This window comes from Curcuma longa, chromosome 11 (genome assembly GCF_044706935.1).
Source record: "Curcuma longa cultivar G26 ecotype Majalengka, Jawa Barat chromosome 11, ITB_CL_G26_1.1, whole genome shotgun sequence".
In the NCBI taxonomy this organism is placed as follows: Eukaryota; Viridiplantae; Streptophyta; class Magnoliopsida; order Zingiberales; family Zingiberaceae; genus Curcuma; species Curcuma longa.
The window spans coordinates 30,382,555-30,398,788 of NC_133871.1; the positions used below are offsets into that span (position 1 = coordinate 30,382,555).

At 33.7% G+C, this 16,234-nt stretch overlaps 1 protein-coding gene and 1 pseudogene across 1 annotated transcript; both read left to right on the top strand.

The window, feature by feature from the left end:
* The first annotated feature begins 976 nt into the window (after positions 1-976).
* LOC141839870 (uncharacterized) lies at positions 977-8,453 on the top strand (annotated as a pseudogene).
* Positions 8,454-10,271: 1,818 nt separating this feature from the next.
* Positions 10,272-11,358, top strand: LOC141838990 (protein LIGHT-DEPENDENT SHORT HYPOCOTYLS 5-like). Its single transcript, XM_074726629.1, has one exon. It carries the CDS (start codon positions 10,383-10,385, stop codon positions 10,998-11,000), a length of 618 nt encoding a protein of 205 aa, XP_074582730.1. The 5' UTR covers positions 10,272-10,382; the 3' UTR covers positions 11,001-11,358.
* The last annotated feature ends 4,876 nt before the right edge of the window (positions 11,359-16,234 follow it).

The following is a 16,234-nucleotide window of genomic DNA, read 5'->3' on the forward strand; positions in this document are numbered from 1 at the left end:
GTGTGTACTTCGATTACAGTTGGAACTTTGATCGACCATCCCATGTTGTTTTTGTCGTAGACAAGCTTTGAAGTTGATTTTATGATCATTTGTGAAGAGATAAATCGGAAAGTTACAGTTGATTATAACGGAGGAGGGTATTATTTCGGTTTTATTGAAATTCAATTTTTATCTCATTTCAACAACTATTCCGTCGTAATCAACTCTCTGGGATTATAATGTTGTTATACAATTCTAAATAGTTGCATGTCAACTAGTTTTTCAATTATAAATATTTGTTTTTTTTATAAAAAAGGTGAAATCTGTCATCTCAATGGTTTCATACAATCGATCTCATCATCATCTGTAAAAAGATAAATCAAGAAACTATAGTTAGTCACGACGGAGGAAGGTATTATTTCACTTCATCGAGATTTAAACTTTTATCTTCTTTTATAACTTTGTTCCATCATAACCAACTCAATTATATCATGAGACTATAAACACCTATTCTAATCCTAAAAATAGTGGTCGATTTTTGTACTGTACAATTCTAAATTGCTCTTCTCCAATGAAGTTGCCATCCTGCCGTCCATATCCAGCGCACTAATCAAACGGCCATAAAAGCTCCGGCGTGGAAAATTACACAGGAGCCCCTATATTATCATGTTCCCACGTAGACGCCGGCCTCACCGCCGGATCAAACCCAACGAGCGCGGCTAATCCTGAGCATCAAGTTACAAAAACGCCATTAAGAGTAGTGGTCATTCTGTAATTTTGTTAGAAAAGCCGCCTCTTTTTAGAAAGTCGATTGTCTTTTCGAAAGCCGCGTGGAAAACGGTCGCCATCAAAGCCCGGGAATAGAAACCCTTGCACCACTCTCCGACCAATCAAAATCCGCCACGTCGACGGCCCCTGCTTCCCCGGGAAGCCGGAGCAGTCATTAGAAAGCGCTGTTTGCTTTGGTTTTGTTTTATCATCGCTTCCAAGCTTTGGCTGCTTCTCCGACGACTCCTCTGCTCCTTGATCGATCGTCGCTCGCTTTCCGTCTTATACCCGACGAAGCGTTAGGATTATTCTAACAATCGAGGTGAGTCGCTCAATCATCTGCTTCGTCCGATTGCTATTATACAACTGTTGTTTCATTTTTCATTTGGAATTTGCTGTGGATTTGAGTCTTGTTTGTTTCCTTATCTCCCTTGGGGTTGTATTTTTGGTCAGAAACGATTTCGATTGATGTCCTATGGGTTTTCTAGTCCTATTATTTCGATGCAAACTCCTCTTTTTATGAGTCTTTAGGTTATGATTTTAGATTTTCGTACCCAGTAAGATTTTCCTTGGTATGACTCGATGGAAATGGTTAAGATTTTCATTTCTGGAGATAAAGAAATGTACTTGTTGAGGACTTGACAGAAATCGAGGCAATAGAAACTCGTAAAGAATGATGGACAGATAGTTTTTTTTTACATGAAAACAGAGTTTTACACCTGATTGTGGCAGCTAATGATTGATTGTGGCACTGAGAAAAAGAAATGAGGCAGCAACTGATCAGTTGTGCTCCAGTGCCTTTGAAGTATGTTTTCATTTATTGAAGTCCAAATCAATGAGGAAGTTAGCAGTATTTTATGGATGTTGAACTTCATTGAGTGCAAACTTGTGTTGATTTTCACTCAGGACCTCCTACCTACGATGCTTTATTGTGTTTATTAGGTACAATTGTTAGTTGCAATTCTTTACAATAAGAACAACAAATTCAAAAATTGTTAGTTTGACACCAGAATATAAAGTTTGTTTCTTTACTCACATATATTCATTATAATATATTTATAGACATGGGTACGTTGATGTTTAGATCAGAGAACTTTCTCATTGTCTTTTGAATGCTGGCTTTGAAATGTAATTTTGGAAAATTCACTTAGAATAGTTTGAAAAACATGCCACTCAAAAGACAAAGATATGAAGGGACTATCAGACTGATGAAAAACGTTCTAATGAACATTTTAATTCTTTTTATCTACATATTTTAGGTATCAAACTTTTTGTTTGTTGCTTTTCCATCATAGTGTGCATTTCTGTTTTCAGTAGAACAAACACTTTCTGTTACTTCAGGAGTTTCATAAATATATAGAGGATATTCATTTGTCCTTGAATCAAATTCTTTGTGTTTCTCACTAACCTGTGCCCCTGTACTGATCTGTGTAAAGTTTTCTTGATGCAAATGATATTATGATCTGATTAACAATATTCTATATTGCTAGAGAGAAACTGGAAATTATCTGTTGCTCTTTGTTAATTGAGACTCCATCCAACGTTTCAGATGGAAACACTCTTCCATTAATCAAACATTAACAGCAATCTTGTTCGAAAACTAAAGGTTGAAGTGTTCGAGTCAGTGTCACTTCTTTCAAGCCGGATTCTTACAGGTAAATTGCATTCTACTTTTGCTTTGAAATCAAGAGGAAAAAAGTTGATCAAAAAAGTTTGGTTATAATTCCAGATCACCAGTCTCTTCTTGAATACATTCCAATGGATGACTTAATTGGTTCCTACATACAATCTTCAAAATGGTCAGATAGAAATTCCTCTTCAAGGGTACTACGGAATGGTTCAGGCATATCTATGACAGATGGCTTGCTTGCTAATTCAGTGGAAGCATACAAAGAAGTAAATTACCCATCTATTGGCATGACATCGTCCAGCCATATAATAAAAAATATGATTGACGAAGACTTGAGCGTCCAAGGGCATGATGGGACACCTAATATCTTTGCAGATGGAAATATGAAGTATGAGATTCTTGAAGATCTATATCCAAGTGAAAGGTTACCAAACCAGAATTTAGGCCATCAATTCGCAAACTCAGTCTCAGTGAATAATGGCACACAAGTTAGAAGTTTATCACAACAGAAGTTTGCTGCTGATACTGCAGCAACTGCAGCATTTCAATCAACATTGCCTCATAGTGCACTGGCCATATCTAGCTCGATTGAGAGCAACAGTAGTGAATTATCTCTATTTCCAGATACTCTTGGAGATGCCCATTCAATTACTTCAGTACCAACAATTTGGCCGTCGATGTACTCAAGTGTTTCTGCATTCATGGAACAGGAAAACTTGCCTTTTAGCTATCAAGGAAACGAAAATGATGATGAGATGTTCAGAAAAATGAGCTTTGATAATGGGAGTTTTCTTCTTGGCAGATTGTCTGATACATCCTTACCAATTAAAGTTTGTAGTCATTTCCCAATACTGTTCTTCTATGTTGAACTAGCATTGCGAAATTAATGTGTGTACTACAAATAACAACATTTTCCAGGATCAAAATGGCCTACATGACCTTTCTTCTTTCTCCCTTGGACAGCAGATGAATTTGACTGCTGGGGCCTTGCAACTACAAAAGGTGCTTTGAACTTGGGACTTACCATCTACTGTTTGTCTTAGCATTCTATATTAACCAAACTAAGCTAATGTAACTGCAGGAACAAGATGGGCTGCATTCTCCTTTTCCTCCTGAGCCATGTATGATGGCTTTAAATAAAACAGCTGGAATATCAATCACAGAGCAGGTTTTTGCTCTTTTGTCGACATGTTCAATAGTTCGTTCTTTTTGGTTAATTTCGATGCTGTCTTTCAACATTTAACAGACACTGCCATCTGAAGGACGCACTACCAGCCACCAGATAAACTGTTCTTCTACTCAATCTCAAGCTATTCTAGCTAATGGAAGTGGCTGCAATGGGGCTGCAAAGCCACGTGTGAGAGCTCGACGTGGGCAGGCAACTGATCCTCACAGTATTGCAGAACGAGTGAGTGCTAGTGTCTTGTTTAATAGAGTATTTGGCCAACTTATGAAAGTTTCTATAAAATAGTTTTCCTCCTCTATCAATTTCCCTATACTCCTATGTCAAGATCTTTTTGTTAATGATCTAACTTTTGGGGGTATGAATTATTATTATTATTATTTTAAAAAAAGCATGTGTGTATGCACACCTTGTGCTAGCACTAAATTACAAATTTCGTTTTTTTAATGACACCAGCCAAAATTACATCTTAAAAAATGGTAACAATTCAAGATAAAGGAAGAATTATCATGAAAATTATAGAAATTATTCTCCACCATACATGGCTTCTATAATCACTCCTTATTTGTGCCCATGTTCTCATTCATTTGTTAAAGGAATTCCCTTGTTACACTCTCTTATGTAAATGTAAATATAGATAATGAAGACAATCATTTAAGTTTTCCTCACAAGTTATATTGCCTTACATGGTATTTAAGCCATATTAACCCAACAAGCCTTTCAAAACCTGGTAATTTTTTTCCATGCCGAACACCTCTCCACAGCTTCTCAAACTTCATCGCCGTCCTTCATCCAAGTAACCAACCATACACCCTTCCCAAGCACCTTGATAACCTTCACTATTAGCTCACAAATTCCTCTCAAACTCACTAGAAAGAGCACGTATGCAACCTGGAGAGCTCAACTTCCAACTCTACTTCATGCATACAATCCGATGGAGTACATTGATCATCCTATCCATTTTGATAAAAACAATCATGCAAGATGGTGACACAATCTACAATAGGGAATACAAACTTAGAATGAGGAAAGATAGTACTTCAAAATGTGATAATACATTGGTTGATGCCACTATTTTCTCCCATGGTTGTTGCAAGCACCACCTCTAACAAAGCTTGGGACAGTCTATCCATTGTATATGCCAACAAATCTCAAAACAAAATATATGGTCTGAGATGGACAGCAAATCGATGTGGAGTAGCTATGTGTGTTCATTCTTTTGTTAGACTCTTTTATTAATATATATGGGTTTATTCTTTTGTTGCACATCCTTATATAAATGTAAATTGAATACAATAACAAATTACATTATTTTTACATAGATGCATATGCTCAAATAGAAAATGATCCAACTCCAAAATATTGTTTTTTGTACGAATGGAGAGAAAAAGAAAATTAGATATCAGTAGAAACTATCTTAGTTCTGATGCTCATTAATTTGAAACTTCAGAATAACTAAAAATCCTACATGGCTTGTTTAGAATAAATGAATGATCTGATTTCAGCTGCATGGATCTTAATCCGTCTTTGCTGTAGATTTCATTTACTGTCTAGTATTAGTCAACTCCAAAGATTTTGTACTCATGAATTGACGTTGTTGTATAATTTAGTATTGCTAATATCTACTGATCAATTGGTGCAGCTTCGCAGAGAAAAAATTGCAGAGAGAATGAAAAATCTACAAGAACTTGTTCCCAATTCAAATAAGGTACTAGAGATCTTCTCTTCTGTTTGTCTTATTCTGCTTCCACAATGTGTTAATCTCTTGTCTAGAAAATATAAAAGCACCCTTGTTTAACTGTGGTCTTTTATTCAATTTCACTGAAATTAAATTTGGCATAATTTTTGTTACAACTTTTTAATGACGTTCACTGCAGCAGAAGAGATAATGAGGCATTTTGATCTAGGACAAAATTGCTTGGTTCTTCATCTTAGCCAACTTATTTAAAATCATAGTTAAATCATCTCAACTGGTTCAGACAAGAGTAAGTAGGTGCCAAATGTGTGTTTTCTAGGTTTCAGTCCATTTTTTTCTTAAAAAAGAGGTAAATGGCAAGAGTGGCTCTTATACTTAGTACAAATATCGAGGTTAAATACATATACTAGGAATTGACATGCCATAATTGGAAACAAAACTAGCTAAGCAACTTGAGCAGTAGCTTAAAATGACAATTAAGACTGGAGTAAACTTAAGTGCAGTAAATAAAATATAATGACTAGGAAAGCAATAACTATGAGGGGCTCCAGTCACTGAACTTTAGAGCTATTGTTTCAAGTATATCAACATATCTCCAATTTCAACTTGTTCAGGATTTGCTGATACTTTGCCTTCTATTTCCTATCTGGTGATCCTGTAACTGGCATAACTACAGTCAGTTAAAATGTAAAGGTGATTCCATATTCCACTCCTAAAGATTAGATTATTCCGTTGTGCCATATCCAGGCTTGAGTGGCTTTGTTTTCTTGAAATCCTTCCTTCGTTGCCTAGAATGAAAGTAACTACTACAATCTGCTAATTCAATCCCACTGTAGCTGGAAATGCAGTATCAACCCATCTTAGTCTAACTGCAAGTATGAAAGAGGTGTTCAGCCATCTCTACTAAGCTCCTGCAGAAAAACAAAAGATGCTGTTAACTGAGATTCCAGCTTCCACAAAACAAGCTTTTTATTCAGCTTATCTTATAGCATTAACCAAGTCAAAAACTGGATTTGTTTTGGAGCAAAAGTCACCCAAATGGCAGGTAACTCAGAATAGACATTGTCAATTGAAACATAACCTTGATATGCTGATCTAACTGTGAATAACTCATCTGGGTTCCATTTTCAGAATCGTTGTTTTGCTTTATTATCATCCTTATTAATGCTAGCTACCATGAAGTCCCAATTCTCCCAAGATCTAGGTTTCAGTCCAGTTGAGCATACTACACTGCAACTTGTTTATCTGATCCTTGTTGCTTCTGGTTGATGATAGTTTAAATCTTATAAAAGAAATCATAAAATTTCTTATTATTTGTTAATGATATTATTTGAAATGTACTTGATTTCAAACTCCATTCTCCAAAATACATGTAAAAATTTCAAGTTAACTAAAGTAGGATGATATCTGCATATATGTACTATTATCGTAAATTTTTCTGCTTTGTGGACTTAACCTGTTATTTCTGTAATTACTAGCCAAAGTTCTATATACTACCTCGACCTAATTCTTATAGCTGAAGATGCAATTACTCATTGCAGTCTGACAAGGCATCAATGTTGGACGATATTATTGACTACGTCAAATTCTTGCAACTCCAAGTCAAGGTTTTAACATTTTTATAACATAACAAGTGTGTGGTTACCAACAATTTATTTTCTCATTACTTTTTGATAATATGTTAATTTGAAGGTTCTAAGCATGAGCCGGTTGGGTGCAACAGGAGCAGTTGTTCCCCTTTTGACAGATACCCAAACTGAGGTGCTCTTTCATTTAATTTCAATATTCGAATATATAGTCCACCATAGTCTTTGTGGAAGAACTTTTACTTAATTGCAGAGCTCGGAACTTAGTTTTTCTCTTTTTTTTCATATTGCTTTCTTGTTCTAATGAGCAGCTTCTTTGTCATTTACAGTAGTGCAATTATAACTGCATAATTTATGGAAGATATGGCGAATGTTGTTTTCACCATTATTATTTTCTACAGAAAAAACTGGGTATTTATTTTTCAGGAATAGCTATTTCTATGTTTGTGTTTGTTCAATGAATACAACTGGAATAACCATTCTATCCTATGGAAGACTTTCTTTCTATTCTTTCCCTTAAAATAATTGTTTGATGAAATTTGAGAAAACTAATTAGATACCATAGTATAGCACGCAGAATTAAAATGGTGACAAAGTTAACGTCAGGATGGCCTCATGCCCAAACAAGGACATATTCACATGAAGTGTCCTATAATGTCAGGAATGTTGTTTGAATTTTGTCGCTAACAGATGAACAGGAAAGCACTATTATATGCTGGTCCCTTGCTTTTATTGTCATTACATAGTACCTACAGGAGTTTAGCTGTTAAAGTCTTCCAAATGAGATGAAATTTGCTATAGATATCTTAGAGAAGTCGCAATCATTTGACATAAGCAAATGAATGAGGCTATTTAACAGGAAATGGGGGAGTCGGTGTATGTTTTAAGAAGATAAACAGTTGCATTTGTTCAACATAAACACATGAAAGGCATTTGATTTGTATTGTTCTTTTGTAAGTAGGGAAGTAGTTAACTACTAACCAGCTACATTTGGTTGTTCCATTTCTTTGATCTCCTCTTCATCATGGAATTTTTGTTTATGTTTTCCCAAAAATCAATAGGAATTCTTTTTAAGTTTCGTTCAACATGTTTGTTTTTATGAATTCCACAGGGCTCCGGCAATCTTCTATTATCATCCTCAGGGCAGGGTGGTTCAGACATCTCAGAATCAGATGACAGCTTAGCCTTCGAGCAGGAAGTTGTGAAGCTCATGGAAACTAATGTCACCAATGCTATGCAGTTCCTTCAGAGCAAAGGACTCTGCCTCATGCCAATAGGTCTCGCCACTGCCATCTCGACCAACAAAGGCTCCTCCACTGCGGTATCACCCGACGCTGGAAAACCGACGATGAGACACAGTTCCACAGTCGGTGGATGCATGGAACCTCAGTTAAAGAAGCTCATCAACTGGATGACAAAGCAACATTATCAGATTGCAAGCCACAATAGCTGACTGATTTCCCTCTTCATCTAAACAGATTTCTCGTAGCCGTTTCAGGTTAGTAATGTATTGTAAAGTTCAGCATTGCATGTATTTTTCGAGTGGAGTGTGCAATTAAGATTTTGGATTTGAAAAAGATCTCAGTAAAAAAAACAATAGTGAAAACTCAACTATTAAACTTCTGCTCTCTTATAGGAATAGGGAGTAAATTAAATTCAAATAAAATTTAAAGATATCCAATCCACCTGAAAGAGAGAGGCAACCACTTTAGTTGACCTTCAGTGCCTGAGATGACATGATCATCAGCAATGCTACTGCTACTTGTTGCACTTAGCTTCTCAGCAGCAATCAATCTATCTCTATGTGCTAACAAACCTAGTAGGCCATTGAAAATCAATCTCTTTGAATGATTGAAGGAATCTAAGGTTGTAGGGTGGGCCAGTCGAATTGGACGATGATGAACATCGGTCGAACAAAAAAAAACACTAATCTATTTTGAAAACACTGATAGGCATAAGCCCTGCATCAGCATTGGATTCTTGTGATCAACTTAAAACTCCTCTGAGCACGACATTTCTCATTTGCAAAAGAACAGTAGCAAAGAAGGATCACTTAGCTACAAATCAACAGAAGAAGAACAACAATTACTTTTACTTTTATTTTTTTTTAAACATAGAATGAATGCTTCCTGTTAGCAATATGATATCATAAAAGTTTCCTTTGGAACATGGAGTGTTGTGTGTGTGCTCATTAAAGATGGAACCTGGCATAGAACTCCCTTTACCCTTAAATATTTTACCCTCAACACAAGCATGAACTTGAATGATGATGTACTTGAATCCATTTATTTAAGGGCGTCGGTGAGCTTTGTCTCGAAAATAAATGCTAAGGTTTACTACTGTGCTTTTAATGACTGGCATGATGAATCTATTGTTGAGAAGAAGGGAAAAAAAAGTGTCAAAAAATGATAATAAATTCCTTTTGAAAAACTGTATTTCACTCTCAATTGATGAAGATAATAAAAAAAAATAGTATATGTATATATTATTGTGATACTTGGTACTCTTGAGCTTTGATAGTGAATATTTAAATGTTGAATTGAGGACTACATTTTGTTATCATGCATGAACAACAAAATATTGATTCAAGAGTTATACATGTGCAATGGCAAAGTGCTTAACAGATTGATCGAATATTCACGGTTCGAATTTCAAACTATGACGTACGGTAGGGTATTCTCGATAAGATATGTTTAGGTCATTTTCTTCAATTTTAACTCCATGCACACGTCTCAATCCACCATCTTTCTTCTCCTCATCCTTCGCTAACTTGAGTACTCCTGAATCAATCACTCGCTTGTTTCTTTCCTTTCAAACATCCGATCCCTTTCATAATTCCCTTTCACACTATGTTTGAATGGGATGAGAGAAGGTTCATTAATGAAAGAGGAAGGAAAGAGAAAGGAAGGAAGGGAAAGGGAGGGAAAGTAAAATATTTATATTCTTGTGTTACTTTAGGAGGAAAGAAAGGGAATGAAAATTAAATATATAAAATTATAAAAATACTCTCACTTCTTAAAAAAGACAACGTATGCGTATGCAGAAGGCAGATGAGAAATTATAAAATTCTATTAATATTACATATAAAAGTTGAGATATATAACATATGCTCTTTGGATAAGTCAATGTCTTTAAAGGAGAAGAAGATTAAAATTATTTGTCTATGAGTCTTGTCCTCGAAAAGATTTATAGTGAGAGCGAGACGATGACATCGACATCCTGAAGTGAGAGTGGTTAAAAATTAATATTTTAAAATACGATGATAACGCGTATTGTGTGAGGAGCGACGACGCAAAGATAATATATCTAAATAGATAAGTTAATTCAAAAATTAATATTTTAAAATATTCCATCCCAAATAAAAATAAAAATTCTTTTTCTCTTTATTTATCCTCTTCTCCACTTTCCTCGCCTCCTCCCAAACAAAACGTCAGTTTTCGCTAGCTAACGAAAGGGAAGAAGAGATCAGATCAATAGACAACACTCCTCTGATCTTTGATGCTGATCTCAACTGTGAATTAAGTAGCTAGATTAACGTGCATGGAGTCTGGAGGCGCCTGCGGCGGAGAGGGCCCTTCTTCTTCTTCTTCCCCAACCGCCTCCGGCTCTGCCCCCGGCACCGCCGCCGACCAGAGTGCTCGACCGCTGAGCCAGTACGAGTCGCAGAAGCGGCGCGACTGGAATACCTTCCTGCAATACCTGACGAGCCACCGGCCACCGCTGACGCTGCCGCGATGCAGCGGCGACCACGTCATCGAGTTCCTCAAGTACCTCGACCAGTTTGGGAAGACGAAGGTGCACGACGCCGGGTGCGCCTTCTTCGGTCAGCCTGATCCTCCGGCCTCCTGCCTCTGCCCGCTCCGCCAGGCCTGGGGCTCGCTAGACGCCCTCGTCGGCCGCCTTCGCGCCGCCTACGAGGAGAACGGCGGCCTCAAGGAGTCCAACCCCTTCGCCGCCGGCGCCGTCCGCATCTACCTCCGGGAAGTCCGCGTCAGCCAGGCCGACGCCCGCGGCATCCCCTACGTCAAGAAGAACAAGAAAAAGAAGAAGCGGAAGCGTGGATCCGCAGCCAGTACTCCGGCCACCGCAGGCGAATCCTCTTCCACCGCGGTGCAACCCGCCGATCCTCCCGGCGGCGGTTCGTCGTCCATCTCATGACCACAATCTTTTTCCACTCTAAATTCACTTTTTCCCAATATATATTCGATACAATAATCAATCCATTATTAGATAAATGCATGAGACAGAAGAATTGAAGAACTTGAATCTCTCTCGCGATCTCCCATTAAAGGACAAATTTTGATGCTGCAAAATTTGCCGGTCCCCTTCGCCGGATGGATTCAGTGGACGATAAGTCCCGCGCGAGCGGCCACCGTAACTGTAGGCCATGTCTGTTTCCTCTTCCGCTCTGTGCCCTTCTGATCTCTCTCCCGCTCTTTATCTTGATTCATTTATCAGATAAATTCGAAAATAGAAACGTCTTCTCGCCGTTCAAGATCTTAAAATTTTCATTTATGTTGTATATATCCGTGAGATTTGAATGATAAATACTTGATTAATCAATTGAAGATCATCATGTTGAAGGACTGTGCCCCGGGTATAGTTGAGTTGGTTACGACGCAACAGAGTTGAGAGGGCAAGGGGTCGAATCCTGGCAGGCAATACCCTCCTACGTCGTGACCAACTGTAATTTCTCGATTTACCTCTTCACAAATGGTCATGAGGCCGATCGTGTGGGGCCACTAAGGTGGCGGATTTACCTTTTGCAGAAGAACAGATGGAGATTACGATGGGCAAGGGTTCTAATACCCTCCTACGTCGTGACCAATTGCAGTTTCTCGATTTACCTCTTCACAAATGGTCGTGGAGCCGATCGTGCAGAAAAACAGATGGAGATTACGATCAATTATAGCTTTTCAATTCACCTTCTTATATATAATCCTAGAACCGACCATGTGAAACTACTAGATAATTATTTCCACGTTTTACTAAAATGGATGGAAATTATGATCAATTCTTTTCTTTCTAGATTGTACATGGATTTTGAAGTGTTTAAATGATAATATTTGAAATTTATTAATTTACTAGTGAAAATCAATTTGTTTTTCATGGTGATCCATTTATGGGTTGAAAGTGTTATTAATTTGTATTTAAAATGGTATCAATTTGTATTACAAGAAGTACTACTAAATAATAGTAAAGCAATTTATTGATTCATTTATAATTTATATATAGGTAGTTTTTTTATTAAAAAGGACAGATACACAATGTGAAATGATACTAAATAGAAGGATTAAAGCAAAAGAGACAGCTAAAAAAAGACATATTAGGACATTTTAGTAGGTCAGCATCTCTTTTTAATTATATTTATGCAATAATTATTCGTCATAAGTAATATAATTGTTCTATTTTCTAAATTTGTTGATATATGTCACTGTAGGACGTATGTTGATTATCTAGCAAGTTTAATATATTTTCTGCTGAATATTTTTATATCAGAAATATTATATTAATTAATTAAGATATATGTTTTTGATGTACATCTTGTTGCCCGAGATTATAAGGAAAATTGCTGAATTGAAATCGAAATTCAATTTCAACTTATCTGTTAGAAGACCTGCACCAATAATCATAAGCTGTCAATGGGGTAATTTGACCGAGCTATTCTGTATATTTTCCGAATCAGAACAGTAATCCTTGAGTTACTCTTGAGTGCTTTCCGAGTATGAGTGGGAAGCAAAGTGTCGAGTAGTCAAGTGTTGAGCTCGCCCAAGTTAGCCAAGTTCTCCCATGTCATGATGCAAGTCGTTCGACTGTTTTGAAGTAAGAGTAGTATTGACTTGTCGAGTCGGTCAAGTAGCAAAGTCACCGAGTCGACAGAGTATTCCGAGTGCTGAGTTGACCGAGATTAAAATCACCAAGCTGCAAAGTCTAGGTGCTTGGGAGGAGATGTTGAGTGCTCGAAAAGAGATGTCTGAGTGGTCACTTCGTACGTCCGAGTGATGAGTCAGGAGAGAAATTGTCCAACTACTTAGTATTGCCTTGATGCCAAATGCTTTGAGGTTGTCGTAGGTTGTCTGTTTCACATGATACAATGACAAATCGTGATTCATACCAAGCACGGGTGGTCACGACGAACTAAGGTACCCGAATGCTATCACGAGTATTCTGCCAAATAAAAGATACATGATAGGGGGAACACAGGTGTATCACTATAGATCATCAATAGTAAGTTATTTCAACCAGATTGAATTAATTTGGAAAAAATTTATTTTGCATTCGATGCCCGCTAAGTCAATTGATTCAGCTCAAGATTTACACGCACTAGCTTGAGAGCATCTCCCCACACATATGTTCATATTATTAATGCATATAAAACATTATAAATCGACCATATTTCCAACTTTCCAATGCAAAACTACAGTCTCATTCATAAGGTGTCTGCTCCTTCGTCCCCCTCTCCTTTTCCATTCATTTTTCCAACAGTTTTCAATTTTATAAATTTTTTAATTGCTATTTAAAATTGATGTTGCCAAATTTGAAAAATATAGTTTGAAAGTGATATTTTAAAGAAATCATTTTCAAATGTTATTAATGTAATATTTAAAAATACAATTATTGGTGTGATAATTTGAAAACAATCATTTTTTATGATTTTTAAAAAATGCCATTGATATTAAGTTTATTAAACTACAATATTACTAATTATTATTCTAATTAGAACACTATGACTAATAAACGCTACATTGTTAAAATACTACAAATACGATTTTTAAACAACAATTTAATAATTATGCTGTAATAAATCTTATTAGTTGTGATTAATAAATATCTTAAAAACAATAAAAAATAAGAAATTAAACGTTTCATTTATAGTAAGAATAGTCAATTTTATATATATATATATATATATATATATATATATATATATATATATATATATATATATATATATATATATATATATATATATATATATATATATATATATATATATATATATATATATATATATATATATATATATATATATATATATATATATATATATATATATATATATATATATATATATATATATATATATATATATATATATATATATATATATATATATATATATATATATATATATATATATATATATATATATATATATATATATATATATATATATATATATATATATATATATATATATATATATATATATATATATATATATATATATATATATATATATATATATATATATATATATATATATATATATATATATATATATATATATATATATATATATATATATATATATATATATATATATATATATATATATATATATATATATATATATATATATATATATATATATATATATATATATATATATATATATATATATATATATATATATATATATATATATATATATATATATATATATATATATATATATATATATATATATATATATATATATATATATATATATATATATATATATATATATATATATATATATATATATATATATATATATATATATATATATATATATATATATATATATATATATATATATATATATATATATATATATATATATATATATATATATATATATATATATATATATATATATATATATATATATATATATATATATATATATATATATATATATATATATATATATAATTTTATATATATATATATATATATATATATATATATATATATATATATATATATATTTAATTACAAAGATTTTAATTGTTTAGTAATTATGAAAATAAAAGAATAACGATTTACTAATTATGCTACCGTAAATCAATATCTAATGATAATTAATGATTAATAAATACTACAAAATAAGAAAAAAATTAAACATTTCTTTTTTTAAAGGAGACAACTTTATATATTGGTTAATATATAAAAACGAAAAATTAAATGTAAATAATTTCATTATTTCGGATGGAGCAAGTTTTATTGTCTATCTATAAGCAATAATTGTGCATTAAATCTCCTATAAGCATTAATTATACAGAAAAACCTATTTTTTAATGTAGAATTGGTAATTAATTGTTGCCTCCTTTAATTTTTTTTATTGTATTTCCATAGAGGTAATTAGAAGAATAGAATACTAAGAATTTTAAGATAGAAAGCTATCATTTGAAATTAATCTTCACTTATTTCCACAAGCGAAAAATTAGGAGTACTGTTATTATTTTTTATATTAAATTCTTCTATATAATTTCAAATTTATTTATTTTTCTAAATAAAAAAGTGTCGCCCATTTAAAATCTAAAAATTATTTTTTTTTCAAACTATTATTAACCCGTCCTAATTTTTAGGATTCGTGTAATCGTGCAAGGCACCGTCTTCCCTAATCACATAAAACAATCACTTACAAATTACAATGAACTATTTATCAGTTAGTGAGTTGCAGTCAAACAAACCAACTGCTATGATATTCATGATAAGTATGGCGTTTAATTACTTTGTTTCATCAGTCAGTATGAAATAAAAAAAAAGAATGTTCTATATATTTTTATGGTCATTTCTTTATGTTTTTCTGCATCAGTTTGATTTCTATTCTTGCATGTGTATAGTCTGCATTGTTTCATGCAAAATATTGTATGATGAGAGAAATGACTCATTAATTATGAGGTCCAATCACTATACTAATTTGTTGTTTAGTGAATAGAATCTCACAGTTTGTAGCTTGATTCAGTTAAGCAGGAAGACAGGATAGGAGAGTTGTCAATGTACAACACTTTCTTAGAGGCTGTGTTACATGCTAAAGACATTAGGGGTTTGATTTAATAAGAATTTATTTATGTTCGTTAAATACATATGAGATTAATTAAATAAATAAATTTAAATAATTTATTAAATTAAATAAATAAGAATATATTTATATCTAATTTGTTAATGTTCATGAATAAAGATTGTAATCTTCTTTGTCGTGATCAACTGCAGTTTCTCGATTTACCTCTTCATAGATGATTATGAGACCGACCGTGTGGTGCTAAGGTGGCAGATCCCACCTTTTACAGAAAATGAATAGAGATTGTAGCCTTTGGGGTATAATTGAGTTGATTATGACGGAGCAGAGTTGTTGAAGTGGGTAAAGGTCGAATCTCAGTGAAGTCGATGCAATGCTTTTCTCCGTCGTGGTCAACTATAACTTTTCGATTTATCTCCTCAGAGATGATCGTAGGATCAACCGTGTGGAGCCGTTGGGTGATAGATTTTACTTTTTATTAAAATGAATAGAGATTGTAATGCCCTCAAGGTATAGTTGAGTTACTACTACGGAATGAATAAGAATTGAATTTTAATGAACTTCGAGAAAATACTTTTTCCCACAGTGGTCAACTATAATT